At 36.4% G+C, this 16,238-nt stretch overlaps 1 protein-coding gene across 1 annotated transcript; it reads left to right on the forward strand.

Annotated features, from left to right (window-relative positions):
• The first annotated feature begins 320 nt into the window (after positions 1-320).
• Positions 321-15,991, forward strand: LOC115437287 (WD repeat-containing protein 78-like). Its single transcript, XM_030160484.1, is given in 19 exon segments — positions 321-432; positions 524-686; positions 3,444-3,607; positions 6,230-6,336; positions 7,283-7,439; positions 7,583-7,722; positions 8,316-8,480; positions 8,644-8,712; positions 8,715-8,828; positions 8,922-9,070; positions 10,000-10,083; positions 10,421-10,575; positions 10,662-10,689; positions 10,691-10,820; positions 12,214-12,338; positions 12,521-12,619; positions 13,100-13,326; positions 13,408-13,561; positions 15,922-15,991. Coding segments are annotated over 19 exon segments (2,337 nt in total). The 5' UTR covers positions 321-373; the 3' UTR covers positions 15,970-15,991.
• Positions 15,992-16,238: the final 247 nt, after the last annotated feature.

Raw genomic sequence — 16,238 nt, forward strand, 5'->3', positions numbered from 1 at the left:
CTTTTGTGCTACTAACAGCAATACAGATGATGAGGAAGAAGCATATGAGAGAAAAGAAAAATGCAGACAATGTGAAATTTACCTCCATCCAACAAACCAAACTATATTTTATTTGCATATAAATGTTATCATTACGAAATATATTATTAAAGTATACAAGACTGCTTTCATATTGAAATGTTGGGGCCCAATGTGATATTTTGCTCACAATATAAAAACATGGAATTCAACATCTTTGCCTCTAGAGGGCAGCATGTTTCAATAGTACAGCATAGAACAGAAGAAGAAGAAGAACCAGGAAAAAGCGGCAAGAAGAAGAAGTGGTGCGTTTCCATGGTTACCTACAACCAACACGGATAGCGACACTATAAATATGTCTACTGCAATAGGAAAAGATGACAGAAAAAAGAAACGTACTTTGGTGCTGAGACCGTAAGTTGACATTTTGAATAAGCCATTCAACTTTTTATTTTTTATTTTCTTTAATAATGACATGGTTGTTTGTTGTGTTTCTCACCCGTAGTTCTTCTCGGGCCGTAAATATCTCAGGTTCTCATGGATTCAACCAAAGCACCAAACACACAACCAGCATCCTCGGTTCTTCGAGCAGGAGGAGTTTTAGTCTGGGAGCTGGAAGCAAAGTTCTGGACAAAAGCACCGTCCAAACACCCAGACAAGCTGTTCGGGTAAAATTCAAATTCAGTTTAACCCTTTCATGCACAGTGGTCACTGCAGTGGACAGTTCTTCTGCAGCTGTTCTCTTGTAGATTCATGGGTTTGGTTGTTTTAGTTCCATATCAGCCAACAATATTTTTGTTATGAAACAAAAACATATGGCAATATATTGAAAAATATAATGCATTATGTTAAAAAATACATTTCCATATATGGGAAAGTAGTGGATATATTTTCCAATATACTGCAATGTATGCTTTAATCATATATAGATACATATAAAACATATATTACAATGAAGACAAAAACTGCCCTATATTTTTACATATAGTTTTATTGAAACTCAATTTCTGTCCATTGACACAAGTTTACATAAAGCAGATATTTATCAAGACTTACATTACTTGGTATGCATAATAACAAATTTCATGAAAATATGCCTCGTGATATACATGAAAAAAGTGTTAATGGTAAAAGATGCCTTCTTAGTCATTTTGGCAACATAGGATGAAAAGATGTACATATATATACATGCCATATTTTTTGAAGTGTATTACTAATATATTAATTACATATATTTAGTAATACACAAGAGAATATATATATATTATATATATATATATATATATATATATATATATATATATGCATACATACCTATATATGCATACATACATATATATGCATACATACATTATGAAGTGTATTACTAAATATATGACATATATTACATATATAAGTAAATATATTGTCATATATGTGTCAATATATGGAAGTGGCAATTCCTTATGTATTTTTCAATATATTGTAATATAATACAAATATATTGACACAATATATTGCATGAATTATGAGAACCTTAGCCACGATTTTTTTTCCTGAGTGTTTTTATTCCTCTTTAGGCATGAAAAAAACAATGTGATTGAAATTTTTTAATGAACCTATTTTCCATGGAGTTACAAAAATGTCCACTCAGCTGGACACCATGTGTTTAATTTTTGAAGCAAAGAAACATGTAGTTAAAACGCAATATCAGAAAGTGATATACTATGTGAAAACTATGAAATAAAACATTTTTAATGCAGCTAATCTGATGTTTTCTTACATTTTTATCATACTCTAATACTAGTTATTACTCACTTCACGGAGGTAATATATATAAAAATATTTTTTTGTCTAAGAAACTGTAAATTACAGTCTAATAGCAATTAACAATTGATTTAAAACATGTTAGTGCAGATCAGGTTTATCAAGAACAGCAAAGTTACAGTAATGGTATGAATTACAGTTTATGGGATGGTGCATAGTGTCCACTGTGTTGGCTGGTATGGAACTAAAACAACAAAACCCATGAATATACAAGAAAACAGCTGGAGAAGAACTGTCCCCTGGAGTGGCCACTGTGCATGAAAGGGTAAATTGCTGAGAATGTAAACTCAGGGAAAACTCAATCAAAAGTGACTTTTTCAACAAAATATAACCACTGCCACTGTTTTCATGTTCATTAAGGAGCCGCTAACGTCCAAATGGTCTTATCTGGTGATGTTGAAAAGAAACTGCATTTTACCTGAGTTATTTACATGTATTGATAAGATGAATGTCTCAAAGGCTCAGCAGAAGCTTTGGGTTTCAGGTGGCTGTTTAGTAATAACCCTACCTCATATTTATAAGGTCATCATTTGCCACACAACAACTGTGTGTGGCTATTGATGCTATAATGGTACCGTGGGCTCCAGGACCCATGAGCCACTAATGTAAAGCAATAACACAGCAGTAGATTAGACATAAATAAACCCATACATCATGAATCTCATATTTTCACTAAGGATTTTAAACCTAGCAGCAAACTACTAAACTCATGTACAGTCACGGAAAAAAATGATTAGATCATCAAAGTCCTCAAAAACAATGGTTATGCAATCCAGTCCTAACTCCTGTGTGTATCATGTGACTAAAACAGACAGAAAAGAAAACATGGAATGAATAAAAGCACTGTTTTTGTCAGTACAATGGCATAGCTACTGATGTAAGAACTGAAGTGATTTTGGTTATTATCAAGAAAACATGGAAAATGACTAAATGTCAGCTCTTAAATAAACTCTTATGAACTATTTTTATTGTTATCATTATATTTGTCCAAACAAATGTACCTTTAGTTGTGTCAGGCATTAAAATGAACCAGAAATTGAAGAAAACAAGGGGTGGTCTATTATTTTTTCCACGACTGTAACATGGCGTAAAAGTACTTGGAAATACTCAAGTAATTATACCTTGAACATAATATACTACATGAGCGAAAGTTCTTATACTAAATAAAACCCCATATTTTATGAAAAATTCATCATCACAAAGTTGTAAACAGGCCCAGTTTTCTGAGTTCATGAGAAGTTGACATTTTAAAGATATGTGGTTCCAACACAAGCGGGGACAGGGATAAAGTTATCAGCAGTATAAAAGTACTTAAAAAGAGCTCAACCTTAAACATCTTCTGTAAAGTCTAAACATATTAATGCAACAGTAATATATGAAAACATCATATATAATAATAAACACTGACATTATAACCGTTTAACTCTACACTGACTAGTTTCATATTTTAAGTCCATTTTGCTGTTAATACATATTTTACTTGTGTAAGGTTTGAAATCAGAGCTTTTATCTGTACTAATGTATTTTCACAGTGTGGTTTTACTGAGGTGAACAATCTGAATAACTCTTTTACATAGCTGTAGCTCGTCATTGCTCACTGACTGTTTTCTCCTTCCCAGGTGTTTGATGAAGAGGACAATGACGTCACTCCCCAGCCTTTGTATCAGGCTGATCCAGGGTCAGTTCAGGCCAAAGCCAGCAGGTTTTTTTTGGATGAAATATCCGGTGGATCAACGTCTGACCAGACCATAACTTCAGCCAGCTTTAGTATGCCCTTCTCCAGGTAACTCAGTACAGACAGCGTCTTCATTTACAAGATGGTGAAGTGAGTGTGGATCCCAAATAATAAAGTACATCTGAACAGAAGTTTAGCAACTCTGGTGTTTTACTTTATGAAAACCTGTTTCATTACCATTTTAATATTTGTTTAGTCTGATGGTGATGTCTACAGCTGGACTAAAAATGCTCTCATACTCTCATAATTTTATATCATATGACAATGTCATTTTTTAACAGTATATATATATATGTTAATTTTTCTCAGAGATTAACTGATATCATTATTGGAATAATTATTGTTACCCTAGATTAGTAATTTCCATCTTCTGGCTGTGTTTTGTTTTTAGTGTTAAATATTGTTGAGGACAATATTTAGGGACCGAGCCAAAAGGTAAGGCCTTCTCACACAGTGAGAGGCCTTGCCTGCAAGCAAGGCCCTATTGTTATTCGTTTGCTTAGATATTATTATTTTCCCGACGCCACTTTGAACTGGATTTTGACCCCCTAAACATGCTCAAAAACTCACCAAATTTGGCACACACATCAGGTCTGGCGAAAAATTTGATACAATGAAAAATTAACCCCATAGGTGCCAAAATGACCTCTCTAGCGCCCCCTACATACACAAACTCGGCCCTAGCGCCCAGTAGGAATGTCGTAGAAACATGAAACCAACGCCAAAATTTTCATCTCATCGAGCCCGACAAATCACGCGCTGACACTCATGACCTAACTCCAACAGGAAGTTCAGAATTTGCCTTTCAAACTAAAATGCTCAAATTGCAAACTTCCAGTAGGAATGTCATAGACACACGAAACAAATGCCAAAATGTTCGTTCAATCGAGCCCAACAAATCACATGCTGACACCTATGAGCTACCTCCAACAGGAAGTTCGCAATATGCCTTTCAAAATAACATTTTTAAAACTAACCGATGACACCATTTGTCGTATTGACTTCTAAATAGCACCAAAAGATAGAGTGAACCCTCCTCAAAAAAGTTACTTCGCACTTTTTCCATAACTGCCTTAGTTTTTTTTTAGAAGCCTGCAAAGTTGCGATGTTTGGAACTCATTTTTCACTTTGGATTTTTTCCCCACATGTGAATATCTACACGTTCATGGGACTCAGCGCAACACTCACATGCAAAAATTTTTGAGATACGACGTACGGTTATTGATTTATAACAATTTGTTTATTTTCATACTTTTTCCATTTTAGACTGCCATTTGACCCCCTTAACATGCTCCAAAACTCAAATTTGCCATGTATGTCATGGCTGCTGAACACTTTCATACAATATCAAAATTAACCCTTGGGTGCCAAAATGGACTCTGTAGCGCCACCTATGTACTGAAAAACACACAAAATCTGCTCTAGCGGCCAGTAGGAATGTCACAGAAACATGAAAAAATGCCAAATGTTGGTCTGATTGAGCCGACAAATCATACACTGACACTCATGAGCTAACTCCAACAGGAAGTTGGCAATCTGCCTTTGAAAGTTACTCTACGTTTCTGCAATTACTGCTTGTTCATTTCAGGCTTTTGACACAAAAGTTATACCTCATTAAATTCCCACAAGTCTGCAGAATCCAAAACCGAAAGAATTTTTCAGATCCGACCTACTGTTATGGAATTATCGCGATTTTTTGAAGACTATGTTTACTTTCACTTTTCACAATGACAAAGTCCCTATAAAACTCTTCCTGGTGCACAGTCACAAGTGTCTGTCTATAGTGCAGTGGTTCATGTTGCTGTCTATTGAGCAGAAGGACCCTGGTTCAAGTCCCAGACTATCCAACATTTTTATTTATTTTTTTAATTTTAAAACAGGTTTTGCTGCTTATATTGTGAATATTGGACGTTTTGCACACATTACAAATTACACGGAGTACATTTTTTCAAAATAAAACCCCTATTAAAAATAATACATATTGTCTATTACATAAGTTCTTTTCATTTTTATGACCAAACGCTCAACTGTTTGTACAATGTTTCTTCATTCAAAAGTACTCTTTCTCACAGACACACATGCTCACACAAAAGGGTTTTTCCAAAAAAAGCCTTAAATGTGAGAAATCATCACTTTTATACTCACTTATTCATACAATTTCAATTCATTTTTCAAACGGATTCTTTCTCTCACATACTAAACAAATGCACATACACACAGTAGGGTTTCCAAAATCAAAGTCTCATTTAAAGGTGATGGTGGTTTCAGCAGAGGGTCGCTGGTGTTCTGTACAGATGTAAGGAGGACAGACACTAAAGGGTAGGAACTGGTATGGGGACGGAGAGGTGTGAGTGGAGCTGAGGTGTGAGTGGAGCTGAGGTGTGGACGGTCACGGGAGGCAGATTGCGGGGGAGGCGGATCGCCCGGTGCGAGGTCCCGCCCAATGCTGCTTGCAGCTTTAATTTTCTTTTGTTTTTGTCTCATTTACATCTTTTATTAATAATTTAACTGTCAGGTTTCTTCAATTTTCACTCAGACCAAAAAATAAGTCTTTCACCTCTAAAGAATAATTTTTTGACATGTGTTGTGATAATTATCATTGTCAGCTGACATGATTATTGTGAATACTGTATATCCATATCTCTGAACCCTATTTGAACATATTTCCAGGTCAGTTCTGGGCAGCAGCAGATTCTCCAGCCAGTCCACAATCGAGTCAATCAATGAGGAGATGGAGGATACGTTTCCCAAACGGGACATGCCCGTCAACCTCCCAGGTTCATAACGCATTTATTTTTTTGTTGCATATTTGATTGAATTATTTATTTATATTTTTTTTAGCTCAGTCTGTGGCACAACAGAAATAACAGATACACATTTACGTAGAGTTTGTTTTAGCTTGTATGTTGTATTATTATTTTTTTGTATTGTATTATTATTTGTATTTAGAGAAATATGAATAATTGAACAGATGAAAAGTAGTTGGTAGTAGTTGTGGGTCTTTCAGCACCACAGAGACTTAGAGAAAGCTGTTTATTTCAATGGTAATAGTAGTACATGTTATTGTGATACAAAATATGCACAATAAAAATAGGAATAAGAAAATAATGTCATTTATAAATGTCATATTGGTGTCTCTGACCAGGAATTGGAAAAGCCCTTTTCATTTGTGCATTTGAAACGAAAAAAAAAAGTAGATCACTCTTCTATCCACTGTGTCTTGTGTGTTTTACTGTAATTGATCAAGAAGGTTTAACTTCTGACCTTTGAAGGGAAGTTTAAGATGCTGCACCACTATCGGAAAAGACAGCCGTTTGTACCAGTGATATTAAAGTGACCTAGTGATGAATTCAACATTAGTGGCTTTGATTTTACTTTTAATCCACGATCATGTGGTTATAGAAAAGTAAAAGTTTGTGTCGAAAATACCATATGAGAGAAATATTTCACAAATCATGTTTAAGGGAAGCTAATATCTATTTAATATTGCAAATCTGAAATCTTAAATCTGACATCATTTAGAAATTTGCACAGAAAGGGGAATAGCAATCTCTTGTGTTTCATTTCACCTAAAGACAAGCTGATTGTGAACAGTTTTATACACTGTTTATTTTCTTTTTTCAATAAATATTGCATGTGTGGACATTGTAAATTGTCTTCTTCTACAGCTGTTGCCTACATTTTTAGTATTTAAGATTATTATGTCTTGCTGTTTCCCATCAGATGTGCAGGGGAAAAGAGTCGCAGTGAAAGAACAGGTGACAGAAAACATGTTGAATGCGGTTATAGATATTTATCTCTCAGAGACAGACTGTATTTCACTGCTGGACATCCCCAGTACCTCTGTGTCCGTTGAAGCCGATAATGCAGACACCATTACGTGAGTAAAGTTTTAAAGTTTTGACCATAGTGTGGATTTTTTCCCCTTTAGGAAAGATGCAAATAGCCAAAACACATAAAACTGTGATGACTGTGTGGAATTACATCTACTAAAACATGTTGTTGCCCTCTCTTTTTTTATAGGGAGAGAAACAAACAATATGCTGAGATTTGCAAGAACATGGTGGGAAATGAGAAGTATGTGGATCGATCGATACAGACTCTGAACGATGCACTAAAACACAAACAGGTCCAGAGCGACAGTATCGTCATGGTGGACGCAGGTTAGGTTCACTAAATTTGTGTCATAATCAGTGGATGATTGTAAATTATAATCCTGATCAACAGAGATAATGATATAGGCAGATTTATCACAACTGAGGATTTATAAACAATAAACTAGAGGCTATGATCAGGGGTTAATAAACTGAAAATACAGATGGGGAAAATAATAACTCAAAATATGCATTTTATGATTAGTTTCATGTTTATTCCACATATATGTATAGTTTATTAATTATGACAGGTTTTTTGTATCAGTGATTCAGATTTATTCATTTTGTATTTATTATTTCACTTATGTGTACATCTACAACAGGAAACATTTTAGCAGCCATTGTCTTTTATGGAGAAACAGGGATGATATTATCCGATTAATCTCTGTTTTTGTTTTCCCAGCTATTGTGTTTTATCAGGTTTTTAAAAGTCCATAGTCAACCTGTAATAATCATTATTATTAGAGCCAGAAAAAAATGTAGGTACTGCAGATGTCCAGAGCTCGGACAGTTCTAATCCATGGTTTGATTAAATCAATTTAAAAACTAAACCTAAACTAAAAATGCTCCATTCACATACTGTCTGTACTTTGTGTCTGCAGGTACATTTGTTAGCACCTGGGAAATGTATGACACCGTATCTGGGCCTGAACCTGATGAATCAGTGTCCGACTCTGAAACCAAGAAGGCTGACATTCCTGAGGCAGCTGTGGACTCCAGCAGAGCTGCAGAGAAGAGTGTCTCAATGGGCAGCACAACCAGCACAGGTAATATAAGACCAGAGCAAATTCTGTACATACACTAACTTTAACAGGTACTGAAATAAACACAGATAGTTTGAGTTGCTTTAATGACTCATGAATAAATAGACATGACATCAATTACACCATCAAACTCCTGCAGTGATGGGCCTTTACTGTTGGTTTTCAGGAAGTGTGACTAGCTCAATGAAAGATGTGGAGGCGTTTGGCAACAGTTTAAATGCAGAGGCAGACCTCCAGTGATCATGCTGTCAGAGAGATTCCAGCAGAACCTATTAGCAACGGAGAGGAGCATTGTGGGAAATGTTTTCCAACCAAAGCTGGCTGCGTACCGACAGCTACTGGTGTTAGACAGTACGAGATCCCACAGAAGTATCAATACACAATCATCCAGAGGATGTTCTAAAAGGGTAAATGTGTATATGATGAATGTTGTGGCTCTTTTAGACCCTGATCGTTCGCTGAATTCTGAGGCTGTGGAGCAGAAAACTGAAGGTTCAGAAAACTCTCCAGCTCTGGAGTATCTGTGGACTTTCAGCTGTGAACTAAGCAGAGGACGCAGTGTCAGCAGCATGACCTGGAACAAGAAGAACCCGGTAAAAACAACACTGCTCCTACAGATGCAAGACACTGCCATTTGAAGAAGGGCTAGTATGAAAAAATGATTATCAGTATATCTGTAGGTATTTTTGAATTACTTAATTATTGTCTGAGACGACACAGGACTTCCATATCTCCTTCCCTGTATTTGAAATCAAATCAAATCAAATTTTATTTATATAGCGCCAAGTCATAACAAAAGTTATCTCATGACACTTTACATATAGAGTTGGTCAAAACCAGACTCGAAGCCTATTTACAGAAACCCAACAGAATCCTCCAGGAACAAACACTAGTGAGTGGTGACAGTGGAAGGAAAAACTACCTTTAACAGCAGAAACCTGGAGCAGACCCAGACTCCTGGAGGATGGACGACTGCCTTGGGATTAAAGAAAGAGAGTAAAGGAGGAGAAAAGAGAGCGATAGAGATAGGGAGAGACTGGGGGAGAGAGGAGAAGGGGAGAAGTAAGGGGAGACACATGGATGCAGTTGATACACAGATAACTGAACTAGAACATCTATGGAACTATATAAAACACTATCATAACTATGGATAAGTGAGTGATGATGATGAAAGCAGCAGAGAGGTAGGACCACAGCAGCAGGTCTAGAGATGATCCTGAGAAAACCTGTGAGGCGATAAAGCACAGAGACTCCAGGGAAGAAGTCAAGTCAGTAACATGAATTCACTGGGCGTAAATAGAAGAAAATTAGGAGAGAAAAGGTCAGGGAGAAAGAGGAGCAGAGAGAATATTTTCAGGCTGTAGAAAATTTACTGAACCACGCAGGTTTTTGTCTAATCGCATACGTGGGGAAGTTAAAAATGTGTGAGAAATTACACTTGAAATTTGCTTCCATTTTTACTGTAAATCTGTATGTGCCATGTTTTTTAGTCATGCTGTGATCTGTCTGTGTATTCTTTTAGGACCTCCTGGCAGTGGGTTACGGAGACTCGGAGTCCAGTGATCAAAAACCTGGACTCTGCTGCTGGTCCCTCAAAAATCCCACAGTAAGACTCTATGTTTTCACTTCCACTTAACATCAGCATTATTCATCTTAGTCTTGTAGGTTTTAAAAAACAGAGTCGATTTAGTTAATTACTGTACTCAAATATAGTTCTAAATCTAATCTGCTGCATCTCATATTTATTGCGATATTCCAAAGAAGGGACCAACCCACTATACTTTAAAGTACATTTTGTCCATTTTCATTGTCGTATTAGTGCTGTTACTGAATCTAATACTTCCTCCACTGTCTCCGAGTGTGTCTCTAGTTAAGTCTCCAGTGTGCAGTCTTATCTGTGAGTATGGTAACTGTCAGTTCTTAGTATTGTCCCATTTGTTTAGTGGCCTGAGCGATTCTTCCACTGTGACAGCGCTGTGACTACTCTGGATTTCTCCACAAACAACCCCAGTCATCTGGCTGTGGGGATGCACAATGGCACCATAGCTGTCTACAATGTGCAGAGTCAAAATAATCAAACCGATGTCATCAACAGCAGGTGAGGACTGTAGCCTATACATGGCACACGGATAATAAAGCATGTACTAATCTGACTCCATTAGTTTTTAATATATATTTGTGCAGTGAGTGTCCAAACAAGCACATGGACCCAAGTTTGGCAGAAGTGGACTCTTGAAGAGTTGAGTTTAACAGGAGAGGATAAAGTGGAGAGCCTTTACTCTGTGGCTGCAGATGGAAGAGTCAGCAAATGGTTTGTGTCTGACACTGGCCTGGACTGCACAGGTACAGTACAGCAACTGATGATGGCTTTACTAATCTTCTTCAAGGAGATCTTCAACAGTGAACGCTACATCAAACCAAGTCAAGTCATCAGTTAGATCAGGGGTGTCAAACTCATTTTCTTCCAGGGGCCACATTAAGTCCAATTTTATCTGAAGTGGGCCGGACCAGTAAAATAATAGCATAATAACCAATAAATAATGACAACTTCAAATTGTTTAGTGCAAAAAATAACATTCAATTATGCCAATATTTACATTTACAAACTATTCAAACAAAAAGGATGTGAATAACCTGAAAAAAATGAAATTTGTTAAGAAATATAAGTGCAGTTTTATCAACTTTAACAATTTTATCAATTTTATCAGGACCAGGGTATTTCTGTGTGGAGGTTGTACAGGGGTTGGACAAAATAATGGAAACACCTTCTATGACGCCACGATGTTAGGTGTTTCCATTATTTTGTCCAACCCCTGTATTTGCCCTGTGCTGGACAGGTTTCTCCTGGGTCCTCCAGTTTCCCCTGCTATAGAAATAGGCTGGCCAAGGTTAATTATGGGCATGGGGAAGTTCATTTCTGAAGTGTGTAGACAGTAGACAGGTTACATTTTATTTGACAAAGAAAAGTATGTCGACAGGATTGACTATGATATTATACAGTCGACTGTACATAATTTGGATCTTGTAAGAATGCTTCTTTGAATTTAGACTAACGATCACACTGATAATGGAACACTGGAAATGCACTGCAAGGTTCTAATAGTTTTGGATTTTTCATTATAGTTTAGTTTTATTTAGTTTTGACTTTTTTTCTCTAATTCAATTAATTTTAGTTGGTTTTTAGAGCAGGTTTGCTAGTTTTTATTAGTTTCCATTATTTTCTAAATGCTTAGTTTTAGTTTAGTTTTAGTTTTTTTTAATGTCTTTTATCTTTTTGCCATCGAATTCAAATAAATCCCAGACAGGACTCTGCTGCTTTCTCCCAACTTTAGCCTCCATGTTTCCAGCTAGAGTGGGACAAAAAGATGACTCTAAACGACAAGTGACAAGAAGTGACGGACCGTTAAATATCATGGTGCCAGCAGCTAAAATTCCTCGAGCGAAATAAATTGAAGGGAATTTTCTCTACAATTTTTATATGTTTTAGCTAGTTTTGTAAACACACAATACAGTTTCAGTTAGTTATTGTTTTTTTCTTTTAATTATAGTTTTTATTTATTTCAGTTCATGAAAATGTTTTTACAATTCTAGTTTTGTCATTTTGTTAGTTTTCGTTAACGATAATAACCTTGATGCACTGACAAGTTCAAACATCTTAAAATAAAGATGGAACTGCTCATTCTGTTATTATTGTATTTATTATTCACATCTAAACAGTGTGCATGTTTACCTGTAGATGTGATGAAGCTCAAGAGGATTCATGACAGTAAGCTGAAAGCAGCAGGAAATAAAACAGAGAAGAAGACAGAAAGTGTTGTGTCAGCTCTGACTCCTGGCCTTTGTTTTGACTTCCACCCAACAGTACGTTTGTTTTTTGCATTTCTACATTTCACAGTATCAACAAAATGATTTAATCTTAGCCTCTTCCTTTGGCTAAAAGTATGTCTATAAAGTAGAAAAGTATCTATATAGTAGATTGTTTGAGGGGAATGTACATTTTAGGTTCATTATATTTGTCTTCCTGTTTCTGTCTGTTCCTTTAGGACTCCAACATCTATCTGGTGGGGACATGGGAGGGTCTGATCCACAAGTGCTCCTGTTCCAACAGTCAACAGTTCATGGAGACTTACAAGAAGCACTTTGTAAGTCATTATGAATAAACATGTACTTTATAGAATTACTGTACAAGGTGGATGACAGGACATACCATCTCCTGTTTATTATAACCACAGTTCAAAGAAACATGAACTTTTTCCTAGTTCTGTTTCTGTTTTTTTTTTTTTTTACATTAATTTCCATCTACTGAGCCGAGTTGTTGGTTTTGTCCCTCTACAACCTCATCACACCAGTCCTCTTGTATCTGTATATCATAATAATACTGGCAGAAATTAAATTAAATACAACTAAACAAAAGTAAAGTAAGCAATTTATACATTATTTGGAGAACAGTTGTAATCACAAGTAGAATGTCCAGAGAAAATCAAGTCAAAGTAGTAGTTCTAATGCTCAATAAAAGTGGAATTAAAATTAAATTGTTAAGTGAAGCACTTTGTGACGTTGTCTTGATAAATATGAATAAATGTGTTGGTGTCAGTATTAATAGTCCCATTTTTCTTTGTCAGTGTCCTGTGAGCTGTATCGCCTGGTGTCCACTCAGCCCCAGTTTGTTCCTGAGCTGCTCTTCTGACTGGACCATCCAGCTGTGGAAACAGGACCAGTTTGCCCCTGTTTTAGGTTTCACCTCCACCCAGAAGGCTGTGTGCGACATCAAATGGTCCCCGAAGTGGGCTACGGTGTTTGGAGTTGTTAATGTGGGTCAGCTGGAGATCTGGGACCTGAAGTCCAGCATGTGAGTCGACAAGAGAAGACACTGAGTAATGTTTTTCTGCTGTGAAACCTGAAATGACAGTAATCCTGTCGGTTCTGTCAGTATGGACCCACTCATTGTGGAGTCTGCTGTCCCTCCTGTGAACATGAAGTGCCTGCTGTTCGCCTCCCACACGGACTGTCTCGTGGTTGGAGACAGCGTTGGACAAGTGACCGTCTATCTGCTGAAGAACATGAGGATAGGAAAGGGCAGCCAGGTAAAAGACAAATATACTCTGCATAGAACATTATATAGGTCATTATATTGCACAGCTTGGAATGTTTATACCTCTGGAAAAAAGAGACCATGGTTTACCATTTGAAGGTACATGTATGTGAGTAAAATTTAATTTTATCCCACAATATACTGAAAGTGAAACTGTAATTCAGTCATTCACATCAGTAATAACCTAGCCTAAGATAAAATAACCTAATCTAATCTAACCTAACCTAACCTAACCTGACTGACCTGACCTAGTTTAACCTAACCTATCCTAACCTAACCTAACCTAACCTAACCTAACCTATCCTATCCTGACCTGACCCTACCTAACCTAACCTAACCTAACCTAACCTAACTTAATCTAACCTAACCTATCCTAACCTAACCTAACCTAACCTAACCTAACCTAACCTAACCTAACTAACCTAACCTAACCTAACCTACAACACAACCAACTGTCTCCTCCTGTTTAGTTGGTGTTGATTGCCTTTAGCCTTTAACCAGTGTCTCACCACAAATGACAGATTGTGTCATCCCATCCTGCCCTTCACTAAACCAAAGTTATGGTAAATCTTGAGATATACTTGCTCTTTGATCCTGATAAGTCATCAGTACTTTTACACATCTCATTCATAAATTTTGGTTTTCTGAATGTTTGAACAATGCAGAAACATTTTAAGTGAACTGAATCTGATTAACCCTTTCATGCATAAATTATGACAACCTTAGTTGAGATTTTTCTCGTGAGTGTTTTTAATTCCTCTTTTTAAATTAAACATATTTATTGATTTTTCTGGTGTGAAGGAAAATATACAATATTTGTTCAGTTGAAGACAAAGTTTTTCAACACAGGAAACAAACCTCAGACTCCCAACAACCAAAACTAGACAGAAAAAAAATTTCCTCTTTAGACATGAAAACAACAACGCAACTGAATTTTTTTTTATGATCCTATTTTTCATGGAGTTACAAAAATGTCCACTCAGCTGGACACCATGTGTTTAATTTTATGAAGCAAAGAAACATGTATTTAAAACCCATCATCAGAAAGTGATATACTGTGTGAAAACTATGAAATAAAAACATTTTTAATGCAGCTAATCTGATGTTTTCCCACATTTTATCATATAATACTAGTTATTACTCCCTTCATGGACATAATATGCAAAAAGAAACCCTTTTCGTTTAAGACAACTGTTAATTACAGTCTAATAACAACTAGCAATTGATTTACACTCAAACATGTTAGTGTAGATCAGGTTTATCAAGAACGTAAAGCTACAGTAATGCTATGAATTACAGTGTATGGGATGATGCACAAGTGTCTAATGTGTTGGCTGAAATGCAGCTAAAAAAACCCAAAAACCCATGAATGTACAAGAGAACAGCTGTAGAATACATGTCCACTGTAGTGACCAATATGCATGAAAGGGTTAATAGTGTAGGTCACAAAGGGACGTGCAGGTTTTTTAATTATCTGGTGTGGTATCCTGAGATACAACGACGTTTTTTTCTACATTCACAACGAAAAGCCTCATGCATTGTGGTCTTTGTCGCCCCCTTGAGGAAGACAGAAAGCAAGCAAGAACTCCAGAAGTTTCCAGTGTGGCTCAGGCCTGCTTTTGGAATGGTCTCAATTTTTTTTCCCAGAGCTGTATATACTTCCATACATATGTATTTGTATAAGTATTATGTATATGTACTGCTATAACATCATCTTGGATAATATACAGGGTGGGGAAGCAAAATTTACAATGAACATTTAGTTGTTTTTTCTCAGCAGGCACTACGTCAATTGTTTTGAAACCAAACATATATTGATGTCATAATCATACCTAACACTATATATCCATACCTTTTCACAAACTTTTGCCCATATGAGTAATCAGGAAAGCAAACGTCAAAGAGTGTGTGATTCGCTGAATGCACTCGTCACACCAAAGGAGATTTCAAAAATAGTTGGAGTGTCCATAAAGACTGTTTATAATGGAAAGAAGAGAATGACTATGAGCAAAACTATTACGAGAAAGTCTGGAAGATACTATTAAAGAAGAATGGGAGAAGTTGTCACCCGAATATTTGAGGAACACTTGCGCAAGTTTCAGGAAGTGTGTGAAGGCAGTAATTGAGAAAGAAGGAGGACACATAGAATAAAAACATTTTCTATTATGTAAATTTTCTTGTGGCAAATAAATTCTCATGACTTTCAATAAACTAATTGGTCATACACTGTCTTTCAATCCCTGCCTCAAAATATTGTAAATTTTGCTTCCCCACCCTGTACTGCTATTCAAAGTTGAGATATGACAGCAAACTGCTCAATGAAAACTACTCTGTGTGGATCTTTTCTTTCAGGCAGATGTTTTGGAAGCTGTCATCCAATCTGCAACATCAAGATTCTAGTTTTAAGGCTGAGAGAGAGAGAAAACCCAAAAAATAATGCACCATGTATGCCAGGCATGCAAGATAACTATACACCCACCCATCCATTTTCTATTACTTACCCAGATCTGTGGCACCAGGGAGGGAAGATGCCAGAACATACCAGATGTATTAGTACAGAAGTACACACACACACACACACACACCACACTTTAAAATTGTTTTTGTAGGGAAATCGGTCTCTGCCTTTTCCCACACACAGCCCTAGCATTAGCATTAGCACATAGCAC

The sequence above is a fragment of the Sphaeramia orbicularis genome, chromosome 17 (assembly GCF_902148855.1).
Source record: "Sphaeramia orbicularis chromosome 17, fSphaOr1.1, whole genome shotgun sequence".
Lineage (NCBI taxonomy): Eukaryota > Metazoa > Chordata > Actinopteri > Kurtiformes > Apogonidae > Sphaeramia > Sphaeramia orbicularis.